The 16,011-nt window shown below is 42.4% G+C and overlaps 1 protein-coding gene across 4 annotated transcripts in view; it reads left to right on the forward strand.

The window, feature by feature from the left end:
- Window positions 1-15,921, forward strand: part of LOC135744591 (uncharacterized) — a 22,688-nt gene extending 6,767 nt beyond the window's left edge. For 2 of the 4 annotated variants that reach the window (XM_065262821.2, XM_065262820.2), the window contains one exon: window positions 9,771-15,921. In XM_065262821.2, coding sequence (XP_065118893.2) covers window positions 9,781-11,139 — 1,359 coding nt within the window. In that variant the 5' untranslated portion in view covers window positions 9,771-9,780 and the 3' untranslated portion in view covers window positions 11,140-15,921. Of the gene's footprint in view, window positions 1-3,559; window positions 3,841-3,871; window positions 3,998-9,770 lie in introns of those variants that run through there. The other 2 variants (XM_065262818.2, XM_065262819.2) reach the window with 2 other exon arrangements.
- The last annotated feature ends 90 nt before the right edge of the window (window positions 15,922-16,011 follow it).

Raw genomic sequence — 16,011 nt, forward strand, 5'->3', positions numbered from 1 at the left:
GAGGTAAGCCAATATGCGAACGCCGCTCTCTCTGAGGGGTTTTAACGCCGCCTCCACTACTTTCGTGAACACACGGGGAGAGAGGGATAGCCCGAACGGTAAAACTTTGTACTGGTATGCCCGTCCCTCGAATGCAAACCGGAGAAACGGTCTGTGACGAGGGAGAATGGACACATGAAAGTACGCGTCCTTCAGGTCTATAGCCGCAAACCAATCTTGGGGGCGAATTGAATTGAATATTTGCTTCGGTGTTATCATCCTGAAAGACCTCCTCTGCAGAGATTTGTTCAGAACGCGCAAATCCAAGATCGGTCGTAACCCCCCGCCCTTTTTGGGTACTATAAAATACGGGCTGTAGAAGCCCGATCTCATCTCGGTTGGAGGGACCGGCTCGATCGCGTCCTTCGCCAGCAGGACTTCGACCTCTGCACGCAGTACATGTGCATCGGACGCTTTCACCGTGGTGCAACGAATGCCCGAGAATTTGGGTGTGTGCCGGTTGAATTGTATTTCGTAACCGAGGCGGACAGTGCGTAAAACCCAACGAGACGGGCTGGGAAGCTGAAGCCAAGCCCCCAGGGACCGTACGAGGGGAATTAACGGCACTACCGGGGTACCCGCGGGGGGGCGGCGGAGCGGGACAGGTGGTACTGCCGGTACGTCTGCTGGGACAGCATAAGTATCTACAGTATGTGTGTGTGTGACACTGACCTGAGCCCGCTGAGGGTGACGGTCGTCTGGTCTCCTCAGCGGAGAGCACAGACTCCGAAGAGGGTGCTGGTGGTCCCGTCTCCTCAGCGGAGAGCTGGAACTCCTCAGAACACCCGCTGGCGATAGAGGAGAGGGAGGAAGAGCATGTGAATGCCCGCTCACATCTCTCTCGATCCTCTGAAGACCTGGAGAAGGAATAGGAATGCACTCTTTTTGTGGTTTTGTGGGTGCCGGCTGAGAAGCCGGCGGAACAGAAACAAAACGAAACCAAGGATTCTCCATCCGGCCCTCTACCGGTGGAGGGAGCGATGCCGTCACCGTCTCCCGAAGAGTGATCCCATCCAATTCCAGGTCGCCCGTCTCAGGGCCGCTTCGATTTCCGTTTACCACGGGAAGCGGGTGGGGCGGGCGGGGCGGGCTGCCGACGGCTGTTCCCCCTCCGTGGCCTGGAAGATGTTCTAGTGGGGGGGGTGGAGGCAGCCGCCGCAGGGCGCCCTCGGCGAGGAGCAGACGGGGCCGCCGGCGCTGGAGGGCAAGATGCAGGTCGCTTGCGCGGGGTCATGATCTGAGCGATCGCCTCCGTCTGCTTCTGGGCGGCGGAGAACTGCTGGGCAAAAGACTCCACCGACTCACCGAAGAGACCAGCCTGGGACACGGGAGCGTCTAAGAACTTGTTCTTCTCCGCATCCGACATGTCCGCCAGACATAGCCATAAGTGGCGTTCCTGGACCACCATCGTGGACATGGCACGACCAATCGCCTGCGCTGTCACCTTCGTAGCGCGAAGAGCCAGATCAGTGGCAGCCCGGAGCTCCGAAAGGACAGGCGAGTCGTGTCCTCCCTCGTGCAGATCCCTCAAGGCCTTCGCTTGATGAACCTGCAGCAACGCCATTGCGTGCAGGGCTGAAGCCGCCTCTCCACATGCCTGGTGGGCAGCGCCCGTTAAACCGGAGGACTGTCTGCAGGCACGAGAGGGGAGGGTTGGGCGGTCCTTCCAAGAGGGAGCGTGAGCCGGACACAGTTGCATCGCGACAGCACGCTCCACGGGAGGGATCCCCGTGTAACCCTTAGCGGCTCCGCTGGTGAGGGAGGTGAGGGGGGAGGGCTGAAACGGCCGTAATCTCATGGAAAACGGCGACTTCCAGGTTCTAGTCAGCTCCTCGTGCACCTCGGGGAAGAAAGGCACCGGTGGAGAGGGTTGTGAAACCCGGGCAGCTCCAAAGAACCAATCATCCAGGCGGGACGGTTCGGGCTGAGGGGGGGGAACCCACTCTAACCCTACGGTCTCCGCCGCTCGAGCGAGCACGGCCACCATCTCTGGATCGAACTCCGGCGTCCCAACCCGACCAGAGGGAGGAAGGGCGTCGGGGTCCACGTCAGGGGGAGGAGGCCCACCCTCGGATGCTGCGGCGTCGGTGGACCCGGAGGGCGGCGCGATGGATTCTAGAGACATCGTAGAACACGACGCTGAAGTCTCCATCGGCACATCAACCGGCTGTGGATGAGGAGGCTGAGAGCCTGAGGACGAATCCCCCGCTCGGCTCAGCACAGTGATGCGCAGGTCGTCCTTAGAGAGCTTCACAGCCGCACCGTGGCGGCGTTCAGCACTCGCATGACGAGGGTTGCATTTTTCCCGGAGGAAAGACAACCGTCTGCGCAAATCCACAAGGGACATGTTCTCGCAGTGAGAACACTTACCCCCAGCGAACGCTGCCTCTGCGTGCTCGATGCCCAAACACGAAAGACAACGCTCGTGACCGTCCTTCGGACCCATGTACTTGCCGCACCCAAGATCGCACGGACGAAAAGCCATCCTGAAAAGGACGCTGATGTCCGGATATACGAGAGAGTGGCTGCCTTTAACAAGGCACAAAGCTCTCTCGTATCACTCTTTTAGGGAAATTCACTCAGATGCTCAGTTGATGATGCGCACAGGGAAAGGCAACGCACACACTAAACTCAAAACAACAAACAGGTGTAGAGTCGTGGAATTAAGCGAAGCGTCCGCTGTGGTACTGCTAGTCCAACCAACTTCAGCAATCGAATCCCACCAGAGTAAAGTAGCTTCTCAGTAGCAGATACTGCCGGCTTTCGAAGCGATAAAAAGCTAATTTCCTTATTTGCACCTGCTGCTTATATACGCACCTGGCGGGGCGGCGCCAGCATTATGCAAATATCTCAATGCCAAGTTCATTGGCGTTTTAGTAGTATTCGAAGCAGATTGGTCTCTCTAAGCGAGTTCCCAATTCGTCGGTCACGACGTGACGTCGTAGTGACCGACTGAAAGGGAACATTAGTTAATGCACAATGAACTTACATGAACAATTATACTGGCATAAACTTATATTAATAAATGCTAAAAATAAAATGCTTTTGCTCATTGTTAGTTCATGCTAATGCATTTACTAATGTTAACAAATACAACATTTATGTAAAATGTTACCAAAAAATTCATACATATAAAAATTTTTACTATTTCATTTTGCGCTTTTGCTATTGTTTAACTAATATTATAATCAAACTGAACCTTGCATGTATTGCAATAATATCAGCTGAATCAGAAAGAAATATCATAATGGTTTCCCAGCATCCCCAGGACCTCAAAGAGGCTGTTTTCATTGTTTCCATGGCAACTTAAAAAAAGAGAAATGAAAATTCATCATGCTCCTATCGAGCATGCCTGTTTCTATAGCAACGGGAAGACGGACTGGTTGAGATGGGATGAGTAAGAGCCACAGGCTGCGTGCGTGTGTAAACGAGAGACGGAGTAACTAGTTGCGCGTGTTTGTCTGATTTCCGTTCCAGACTAAGGTAGTTTTCACCTGTCTCTCCTCTAAACCACACATAGACACACAATCCCAAGCAACCGTGATCCCCCACCCCCTGACGGGCACACAGCTCGACTTCCCATCGTACCATTTCACTCCGTGTCTCTTCACGCCTCCTCCCCCTTCCACCGTGGATTTTCCTCTCTGAATCAGAGGCTGGTGTGTGTAATCAGATGGCAACAGCTGATAATCTGACAGCACTCCCATTCGGTCCTGTTCACATGGACCGGAGAGAGCGAGAGGAGGAGAGGAGACAAGCTGGCTGGTCTGCGGGGAAGGAAGCGAGAGGAGGAAGTGGGAGGTATGTACGTCTGCATATGTGTGTGGAGGGAAGGAGGAGGGCTTGTTGACTTACCTGTGTCGGTGTAAGGCAAGTGCCGCCTGCAATACTGGGTTGTAAAATGAAAATGTTAAACAGGCCTTAATGGACCATGTATGTTTGCTAACAAGTCCAAAAGGTGAGATGTCTTTGCTTTAGTATTATGATATGTGTGTGTGTGTCTCCCGCTGCAGGTGTATTGTTGTCTGTAGGGGTGGGGGTAGGCTATGGGTTGAGATGGGTTACCGGTGGACCTTGTCTGTTATTTTTAGATGCGGTGGGTAGATGAATGTCATGTTTTCCCATGATGACTGTGTGGAGATAACATCTGTCACGGTGTCTGGTGCTTGAGTTTTGGTCAGTTAGTAAAGGTTATTTTCAAGATCATTGCCTGCTCTGCATTGAAAGTTATCACAATAACAAAAAAATTTATTACTTTTTCTATGGTAAAAAAAATATTAGAGTAGTACTTTTATTGTGAATGAAGTAGGCAGTACTTTTTAAACGTACACTTTTGTGTAGGCTACATTTTCAAAGTATGTAAACTGTTTTTTTAAATACATTTTTAGCTCTTGTTTTTATTTTAACAGACAATATCCTGATATAAATATGTATATTGTGATATCAACTTCTGTTTGTGTGTATGCGTCAATAGTTTGAGCTGAATTATTTACTTCTTTAACTATAGACAGAGCTGAATATCTCCTTGTGAACAGTTTAAAGCAGTCCTGTGCAGGCTATGTTTACATTTATGCATTTGGCAGACACTTATATCCAAAGCAACTGACAGTGCATTACAAGAGCTGTGTCCCAATTCGAAGGCTGCGACCTTTAAAGGACATATTTTAAAAATAATTGCGTCACAGCAGTGCGACCGAAAGCAGTCCCAATTCGAAGGCTGCTCAAAATGAAGCCTCAAAATGCGTCCTTATGTACTACTTTAAGTTTTGAGTTACCTTTAAGGTAACCACTTTTTTACTTATTTTTATTTTGTTTTTAAATTAGCTATAAAAAGGCTCTCAGAAATGTACAAGTGAATTGTATGTCAAATCATATGCTTTAATAAAAAGAAGTTTGATAAAATATATTTCAAAATATACAAAAATGGCCAAAAAATATATTGGTAAAAAAATATATATTCTCTTATATATATATATATATATATATTCAAATATATATTTTTTGCCGTATGGGATCCTTCCACATTATAAACTTTAAAGCATATCAAAAGTCAAATATGTTTGTACAGACATCAGGATTAAATTATTTTAGTCTGGTGAAAAAATGCGTCCTTATTATATAAGTTATGCATTGTATAAATATTATTCTGTGTATGTTGCATTATATTTCTGAGGTTGATTAATTTTATTTATTACACGGCTCTCTGGAATGGTTGATTCTGATTGGTCAGTTGAGACATTTGCAGTTTTGTTCTTTTCAAATAATAACCGCTCCAAAGAAATACCGCATAGCCGGTACTACTTACGATTAAAATCGCTCCGCACCAATAAAGATTACTGTTTGGCGCCTTCTTGTGACAAACACTGGACAACCACAATTAAGAATGGAACATTTTGACATTAATTTTAACATGTACGGAAAAAACAAAACATTTAAACAGTGGATAGAAGAACGAACAACGACAAGACACAGACAGCTTACTGAGACTGAACTTGACAAAATAGAGCATGACAGCTACGAAGCCAACACACAAAAAAATACAAAATGGGCATTAAAACTTCTCAAAGACTGGCTAAAAGAGAAAAAAATGGAGACAGACAAGTATGAAGGTATTACGATCATTTTATGCATCTGTGCAAAGTTTTGCAGAAGGATAAAAATGTTAATTTAAAACAAATATGCCAATAAAATTTTTCAAATTCATATTCATGTCCAGTTTTTTTTCTTATGTGGCAAGTAGCCGTGTAATAAGCCGGATAATGTAGAGGCAGCCGGTAGTTATCAGGTACTGATCACACTGTCGGGGCTTCTTTCCCGATAACTACCGGCTGCCTCTACATTATCCCTTACATACTGTTGGTTAGTTTAAAGGTGGTGTGTGTAAATTTTAGCAGCATCTAGACTAGTAGTGAGATTTGCAACCAACAACTCGCCCCTCAATTTTAAAACGCATATGGTAGCCGACACAGGACAAACACATCGCCGTCTGAGACAATGTATGGACGAAACGTGTTCTGTAAACAGTTAGTTTAGGGCTACTGTAGAAACTTGACAGCGACTTCCATGTAAGGTGATGGTGTATTTAGATAAAAACAACTCAACAACAGAGTCCTGCAATGGGTCGGGTACCCGCAGGTACCCATGGAAACCCACATAAAAGTGTCTAAAATGGGTGGATTGTGACATTCCTAAAATTCACGGGCAAATTAACTTCGTGCGGGCAGGTTGTAGCGCGAATGAATATATGTGCAATATTTTTATGTCTAAATTACACGCGCAACATATGACATTTGACCATCATGTCACCACCACTGCGACCTTTGTTGATGCTTCTCGTAGCCTAGTTGGAGCAAGCGTTGCAGAAGTTGCAGAAAGTTTTTAGCCAGAAGCTGGGAACGTCTTCTCTTAGAAAGCATTTAGAGACGAGACTTGTAGGAGCACAGCAGGGGATGTGTAGGTAGGTTGTATTTTTTCTTGTTCTTTTTTTCATTAATAGGTCTATTTTGTATAGTTATCAGGTTCCATAGCCTATTTAGGTGCCGATGGTAGGCTACTTGAATGGCGCAATACAAAGCGCACATTAGCACGTTTCATTTGCCCATTCATGACTCTGATGTGATGTTGAGAGTAGTGTTTTAGTTCTCGAGACCGGTCTCAAGACCACTTTTTAAAGGTCTTGGTCTTGTCTTGGAATCGACCGCTTTTTAACTCGGTCTCGTCTCGGTCTCAGACAAAGAGGACTCAGAAATTCCCACATATCTACAATGCATTTGATTATTTTATCAGCTTCTCTGATCAGAGGCGACATGCCCATTCAAACTGAGGGGGCAGTTGCCCCCATTCTGTGCTGCATCCTTGTCACTTTTCGGAGTTTTTCGCCGTTTTGATAGTGTTTTGATCGTGTTACATTAAAATTGGTGCATGACGCACGCCCCTGTCTCTGATGGCATACACACACGCACGCAGGCACGCACAGAGAAAAGAAGTGCCTAATCAAATGCATATTCCACATTTAAGTGTTTTAATGCAGTGACTTGCACTGGTCTTGGTCTTGACTTGGTCTCGGCCTCGGCCTGTCTTGGTCTCGACCCTTTAAAGTCTTGGTTTTGTCTCGATCTCTGCCTGTCTTGGTCTTGGTCATGACTTGGTCTCGGTTTAGGTGGTCTTGACTACAACACTAGTTGAGAGAAAAATAAAATAAAATAAGTAAAAAATAAAGCACTTTAATTGGAATGATTTTAGCGTGTGTGATTTATGCGTGTGCGGGTCTGGGCGAGTACGGATTTAATTTTGATATTATCACGGGTGGCAGGTCAGATCTGGTGCTGAACTTTGCGGGTACGGGTGGGAGCGGGTCTCCAAAAATGGACCCGTGCAGGACTCTGTTCTAAGGTAATAAAACAATGCCGTTTATTATGTAAGGTCTTTTTATACACCACTGATAATATAGTTATGTATATTATATTGCATTGTTGTCAAGAGACACGGGCTTCTAAAAGTTACACAACGCATCTTTAATCTACATCAACGCGTCATATCTAAATTTTATCTAAAATAAAATAAATATTTGTATGGTTCCATATTTAATCTAATAAGTCAGAAACATCTCCGCTCTGTCCCACTAACAGGTGCGTGGGCACGTTTAGCAGGTGACGAAACTAATGGACCCTCTGAAGGCGTCTCATTTCAGTTCTCTTCGTGGACTTCAGAAACTACGACCTCCAAAGAACGAGTAATCGCTTTCGAGGACACGGTCTTCGAAGGACCCAGAATTTGAATTGAGACACAGCTAAAGTATATTTTTATCAGTATGTGTGTATGAACCCATAAAGCAATGCTTTACCACTGACCTATACAGTTTGATAGTCTGTGAATGTAACATGTTTCAATTCTACAGAAATCTATTAAGAAGTTTGTTTTATATGGTGCAATTGTACAAATCTGTACACCTGACTTAGGAATCGTAGGGTTATTGAAATGGCACTTTTGTTCTTTTGCCTTTGCTCCAAAGGGTTGAACGGATTGGTTTTCATCGGTTCCCATGAAACACATCACACATACTGATACAAGTATATCTTAAATGCACTGTTAGTTGTTTGGTATTAAAGCATCTGCCAAATGCATACAAATAAATAAATAATGTTTGCAACTAAATGACAAATAACAAGAAACTGCTATAGGTTTGTGTCATACAGTATTAATGTGTGCCTAGTGTGGATGCCACATATGAGTTAGCTGTACTGCATGTGTGTGCTGACAGTAGGGAGTGACAGACCATCAGCAATCCCAAAAGTGTTGCCAAAAAAAATCTGTTCGGGTGTCTAACGTGCAATGTAAACATGAACAGGCCTGCCACACATTAACTCAAAGCTCTCTAGGGCACTTTCTCAAACCAGTGCTTGAATGAAAATGATGGCTTAAAATAACCAAGGACACATGCTTCAACAGCAATCATTTGAAGTTTAATAGATTTTCAATTGTTTTAGGAGAGTTCATATCATCCAACATACCACTTTTGTGGAATGAAAGCATCACTGAAATGGATTATTGTGCTCCTAAGCAAAGGTGACAGGGGCCCAGGTTGTATCTAATGATTTTAAGACTGAAGTTGAGTTTAGTATTCTGGCTGGTTGCGCCAGCTAGATGTAAAAAAGTTGGGTGTAAGCACTACGTCAGGCTTAAAGGCGGAGTGCATGATTTCTGAAAAACGCTTGGAAAAGGGAGTCAGGCCGACAATCAAAACACACTTGTAGCCAATCAGCAGTAAGGGGCATGTCAACTAACGGACATCGTTGCCTGGGTTGCGTATGTGTAAGGCGGATCTATCAAATGAAAGTCCAGATTCTATTGGGGTAGGGGCGTCTTTGTTAAGGTTATTTCAAATATCAACACTGGCTTTCAGAGATCATGTACCCCGCCACAGCTTTGTGAAAAATGTTACGCCTGTTGCACCATCTAATACTTGGATGCTTAGTTGAGACGCTTACAGACTCAGATTTACTGCCGCCAGCTAATAGATGAGAAATGAGAGCTTTCCCTCCTCTCACACATTTACAAGTGCGAAGTCCCTCAAGATGCTTGCGTCAGGTGCAGACCTATCAAACCTTCACATTAACTAAAAGAAAGCCTTTCCCGTTTGCACAAAAGATATGTGGTGATTAAATCTAACAATTCTGAATTAAAACTCAATTAAACACAGCTTTTAATAAGTTTTATACTCTTTGTAAATATCTAAGTGTTCTATGATGCTCGCATACGAGGTCACATTTTAGAAATCATAGGCGTGTTTGACTTGGAGATTAAGCAGTACTATACAAAATCAATACGGTTAAGTCGCTCTTGCAATACTTTGACGTTATACACTGATCGATCTACACAACGGCACACGCGTCACAGTAAAATAGTGGTTGTAGCATCTAGCACACAACTATCTTGTTGTTTCTATCAAGTAAAACTTAATTTATCTTCGTCGTCCATAAACATGATTTAGGATTTCCATTGGCTTGACTTCAATCCCCAGTTAAGGTAAAGACTACATCTCCCATAATTCCACACTCCTTCACAGCGTCATCGAGCTACGCCCTTATTATTGTTTTGCAATTTAATTTTGTACATATAAGGGTCATGCAAATACACCATTAAATTATGAATTGTATAGTAATTTTTTTACAGGCACTGAAAATTAAAAATGTCAACATTAATGTAAATATTTTGTCTTTCTTCTTTTGTAGACACTTCACAATGGAGGAAGGAAAACACCCAACATCTGAGATCTACCTCCCAAGCATCAGCCTTGGATTTGTAGATGGTGAAAAGGTTAAAGACCATGAACTACCAATCATTTCTGTATCCAAAAGCTCCACAGAAATGGGGAGTGGATCTTTTCAACACACAGAGGTGCCATGGTGCCACCAGCATTTACATAAGAGTGTAAGCAGCACTGCCTCCACAGTAAGGCCCGCTAGTATGGGCGGACCAGCGACGAGAGTCCCTGTGACCTTGTGTGACTACGAACAAGGGAGTATGTGTAGTGGTAACAGCACTCCAGAGAGTGTTATCTGGCATGGAGGAACTGCAAGACCCTGGAGCGTCACTGAAGGCTCACCCAGAAGGACTCTAACACAAGATCTACTCCTTGCACAAAATCAGACTCATAGAAGAGTGCCATGCTCACCATCCACTAATAGGGATCTAAGGATGAAGGGTCTGGTGAGCAGGGAGGGATACTGTCAATGTTGCGGACCTGCGGAGAACTTCACCGGATGCAGTTGTTGCAGAATGGGTTCTTCAGTGGGAAAGGTAGCGAATACAGTGGACCACACTCCGAGTAACTGTGAAAGCCAACATCTAACAGCATGCCGCAGATCTGCCTGTGCCGGTCACGTGATGAACACCACCTGCTTGAGGAATGTGTGCAGTGGCGTTCCTTGTCCTGGACATTTGCTATCAAGGCCAGCTTGCACAGGAAGCCCGTGTGCAGGTCAAAGGTCTCTGCTTCATTCCGGTTTGCTCGGTTTTCCACCACTTGTATCCTCAGTCAGCGAAACCAGATTGGACAGTCGAAGTGCCGTACACTGCTGTGGATCTGAATTACATGGACAGAACTCCTCTTGCCTTAGAATCGACCGGCCAGATCAGGACGGCTATAACAGGACAACAAAAGATGCCACCACCATGACGTCTGAACATAAACTCAGAGATGTTGGCGTGCAGACCATGTCCTCCAATTCCCTTGGCTCCTCTTTTTCTCACCTGTTTCCGGAAATCAGTTTAAGAGCAGACCCTATCTTGGATGCATGTGTGGCAACAGATCGCAATTGTCACAGGACCCCTGTGAAAGAGGTTGAATGGGATGCTGAGGGTATGACATGGGAGGTGTACGGTGCATCTGTGGACCCTGAAGAACTTGGCCTTGCAATCCAGAAGCATTTGGAGCTGCAAATAAAAGAGACGGCAGCTGCCGCAGCTGCTCGGAGTGAATCCTCAGAGACAGTCAACGGCCTGGCGCTGCAGTCCAGGAGACGCAAGAAGAGCGAAGGAATTATAAGGTCACTGCGCAGTTCAGCATGTTGCTCTAACACTAGTACTCTAGAAGACTGAAGCAGGTGGCCTGGTGATAACGGTAAAGCTACCGTTCAGTGTTTACAGATTGCGGTGTGTACATGCTGTACATTCAAATATGGCCTTCTTGTCTCCAAAGTACCTTTTAGATCATCTTTCGTGCAACATACGTTTTATTATGCTGGATGTTGATCTTCTTTAAATAGCACGAATCAAAAGCTAAAAATGTTTGGTGGTTAGATCTGCAAACAGCAGAAAAGTGATCATCCAGGGAAACCTTAAAGTTAGTCTCAGCCTTGGTAAGACCACCACAATTCTAAAAAATAAAGGTTTTTGTCTGGCTGTATCCCAGCAAGCAATAGCCGCCATTTCACTGTCTAGGATAAGGTGTGAATCTTGAAACCAAACAAGGGCACTGATATATTTTAAGATATGTTAGTGCAAGCTGTTTAAAGTTAAGAATTCTCAAATAAGCATTTTAGTCTGGGACTACTACTATAAGCCCTGTCCCAAAATGATTTACTACAAGGCAACAGAGTTGGTGGAGTTTGGTTTGTTTCATTTAATAGCAAATAAAATTGATATCTATGAACTGTATATTCTAAGTTATGTCTGTATAATAATCAATACTTATTACTTTTAAACATTTTCATTCTTTCCGCTTGTTTTACTGTGTTTTTGGAGTTGTTCTGTTTTTGTGGTGTTTCAGATAAACAAAATAGACTTTGGTTGGTCGCTTTAAATGTCTGTCAGATGGTTTCTTCCTGTCCAATTGTTTGGCCAAAATAAACTGCAATGACGACCAGACTTGATACCACAAGTCTATTCTAAATTTATTGCATTCCCTCATACATCCCAAAGGGCTCCCTTGAGTAAAATCCCAAAACTTAATAGTTCTAGTCAACCTAGTGCATCCAGATAATGCATCCCTTTGTGTTTTAGTCTCACAAATTTAAAACACTACTGTATCAGAAATGTAAATGCCGCTTCTTTGACTATTTGTGAAAAATGTCTGTGAAATCAGTCAATATTAACTCTTTCCCTGCCATTGACAAGTTATCTCGTCAATTAAGAGAAAATTTTCCCCTGCCAATGACGCTTCCCTGACGAGTTTTTACCGTAATCTATAATTCTGCTATTATCCACTAGGGGGCGATCTAACCTAATTTATACAAAACTGAAGCATTAACTAATTCTACAACATTGTAAACTTCATGGTTTTTTTTTCTCATAGTTCTGAATCTGATCTCTAACAAAAATTGATTTTACAAAAATGCTATTATTTCAGCTTTTGCTCAAAATATTATATTTTTGAAGAAACCTAACCATATTTGAGAGGTTATAAAAAGAGAACAAATGAAGATGGGTGAAACTTTTTTCAGTTTATTTGTTTAAAAGCAGAGGGGCTGTTCTTTCATTTTAAATATAATGATGTTTTATTAACGTAGTTCGAGAGGAACACATTAAAATAAGCTACTCAAGTGTCACCAGCTGTCTACAATCAGAAAATCAACATATCTACCCAATCAGCATAAGGCAAGCCCATATATAATCACAGTCAAACTCACCTAAGGATTCTCTACAGTCTTAAGAATCCCTCCACCACCCCGTCTCCTCTCACTTACCAGGTTACTTCCTAAACCTGGGGGGGATACTCTCAGATCAGATAAGCTCAGATCCCTCTCCCCGGACAGCATGCCAAATACGTTTACCAATTTAATCTATCCGACTTATTTGTATGTTTAAATACTTAATTAAAGGGATAGTTCGGCCAAAAATTATAGTAAACCCATGATTTACTCACCCCCAAGCTGTCCGGGTTGCATATGTCCATCGTTTTTCAGACAAACACATTTTCGGATATTTTAGAAAATGTTTTAGATCTTTCAGTTGATTAAATGTAATGTTACGGGGTCCACGACCTTCAAGTCCAAAAAAAAGTGCGTCCATCCTTCACAAATTAAATCCAAACGGCTCCAGGATGATAAACAAAGGTCTTCTGAGGGTAATCCGGGCGGTGTTGTTGTAGAAATATTCATATTTAAAACTTTATTAATGAAAATAAATACCTTCCGGTAGCGCCGCCATCTTAGACTCCTCTGTATTCAGGAGAGAGTAGTAGCGTAGTGTACGCAGTTTTCTTAGTGACGTATGACAAATCCGGAGGGCACGGGCACAGAGCAGCAGCAGAGTAGTGGGGAATGAGTTAAAGATATCAAGGTTACATTATATTATTTAATATAATAGTATATTATAGTACATAAGCTATATTCTTTACATTATGTAAAAAGATTTTATGTAGAAATCAGTAAATCACAAACAAATGACTTAACTTGGTTTTTACAGACTGAGTCACATCTTATATTGATTTAATAACTACAATGCTCTTTTTGCATGTAAAAACCTATCATGATCTCTCGCTCTCTGCGATCCGAAAATACTGATTCGTGTTCAAAGCCAGATCAATTCAAAGAGCTAAAAATATAAACACTAGAGAGGTTTGTGGGTGTGTAAAGCTGGGTTCTTATCAGGCCTATCAGACCATGATTAACAAATATAGACTCAAGGTTAGTGTTATTGCACTTAATCTGTGGTCTAATATAAACTACAGCTAATGCCCAGTTCTGTTCTGATGCTCAGTGACAACCTCAATCTATTACAAATGATAACACACACATTTGGATTTTAAAAAGTATTAAGAACCAGTGTATAGGCTAAATGCTATTTTGGCCCATTATGAGCCAGCCTTTTTATGTGTGACCTTGTTTGTGAAATCTAGGCTAAAGTCTCATAATCTTATGATGAGGAGATTTGGAGCATCAAAGTCAGATTTTAATCATTGATTTCAATCTTTGACATGATCTTACTCAATCAATATTAAAGATATCAACGTTATTTATTCACAAACATTTCTACACATTATTTATGATGATTTTATGTAGAAAACAGTCAAATCTCCAAAAAATAACTTTAGCTGGGTTTTCACAGACAGGGTCACATTTTCTACCACATTTTTGTTACTTAATAAGGCTGTGCAATTAATCAATTTTGAATTTAAATTTTTGATTTGAACAATTAAATTAAAAAACAATTAATTTGCAATTAAAGGGACACTCATGTATGCTAATTTGATTCTTACCATTTTTGAATCCATATAGCTGATCTCTGGGTCAGACACTACCACTTTTAGCCAGCGGCGGATCGTGACTGCTCATCGGAGGGGCGCAAATTCAAAATATGTGTCTGGGGTGTCATGTGTGTTGCTTGTGTTTTCAAAATGTGTGTTTGTTGCGTCATGTGAACCATGTGCATCACGTGTCTTGTCAAAATAAGTGCCTGCTGTACACACGTCAAAACCATTTATAATAAAAGAGACGCTCACGTTCACAAAATACACACAAGACACTCCCTTAACAGTAAACTCTGATTACGCATGAGATTATGCAAGTATCTGGCAAACGCGAGCGTTTGTTTTATCATAAACTCTCTAGACGCGTCTGCAGCAGGCACTTATTTTGACAAGACACATGATGCACATAGAATCACTCGACTCACAGAACACATATTTTGAAATTACGAACCACACACATGACAGGCTACATACATGTTGTGACGAACTTCGCATTGAGCGCCTTCGATAAAAGAAGTCACCGGCTGTCACTGCTTTTAGCATAGCTTAGCACAATCCATTGAATCTGATTAGACCATTAGCATCACGCTCAAAAATAACCAAAGAGTTTTAATATTTTTCCTATTTAAAAACTTGACGCTTCTGTAGGTACATCGTGTACTAAGACCGACGGAAAATTAAAATTGCTATTTTCTAGGCTGATAAGGCAAGGAACTATACTCTCATTCTGGCGTAATAATCAAGGACTTTGCTGCCGTAACATGGCTGCAGGAGGCGCAATGATATTACGTAGTGCCCAAAATAGTCCCCTGCTATTGAAAGATTTTTTTAAAAAAGTGGAGGGTCCCTTTAAAATATAAATTAAACCCACTTACTTTGGTTAAATAATGTTTTTAAAGTCACTGAGCAATCGTTTGAAATAATCGTGATTATGATTTTGCACATAATCAAGCAGCCCTATTACATAATCTTACAAAGTTTGTTTATTATAAAGTTTCTAGAGCTAAAATGACTCATCACACTCTGTGTAAGATTGTCACTGTGTTTTTGATCAAATACTGTATGCTATATTAATTATAAAATCAGTCAGTTTTTGTGACGTTTATAGAAGTGGTAATCTAGTCATTTCACATTATGTTCAATAAAATAAAACATGCAGCCCCTTTTTTGTAGGTATGTAAGTAAATCTCCAGATTTTCTTACCAAATCAAAAATATGTGCTGCATACATCCCTTTTGTTTTTCTTTGGCAAGCATATCTGATTTTCTTTCTGGACCAGAACATTGTGATTTAAAAACAGATTACTGGATCAACACCCTACAGTATAATGATAAACGATTTATATACAGAAAAACTACACTAATGTTTTAATATTTCGAATACTGAATGTCTTGAAATGTATGAGCGACAATAAAGAGTTTGGCAAACAATGTCTGGTAGTTACTGAAAAACAGTGTGTAACTCTATATGATGTTTGTTGCCAAATGACACAGAAATTTCTCTTTGTTTGCGAAGAGTACAAAGAAAAGGAACACATGTGAGAAGGTCCAGCTTAACTTAATGAACTGTGTTCCAGTAGACTGACCTGGATATTTCCATGACCCTTTGAGCGTTTGGATGAGCAGGCACATTCCCTGCTATTGACTCTTTCCAAGCTCCTCAGTCCACTCTCCAACGTTTCCCGCCGAGCAACGACACACAAAAACTTTGTTCAGTTGTATATTGATGAAAAATAAATAACTTGTTATAACAAAATAATAAATATTATAACATATGTTCAC

Source organism: Paramisgurnus dabryanus, chromosome 1 (assembly GCF_030506205.2).
Source record: "Paramisgurnus dabryanus chromosome 1, PD_genome_1.1, whole genome shotgun sequence".
Classification (NCBI taxonomy): Eukaryota; Metazoa; Chordata; class Actinopteri; order Cypriniformes; family Cobitidae; genus Paramisgurnus; species Paramisgurnus dabryanus.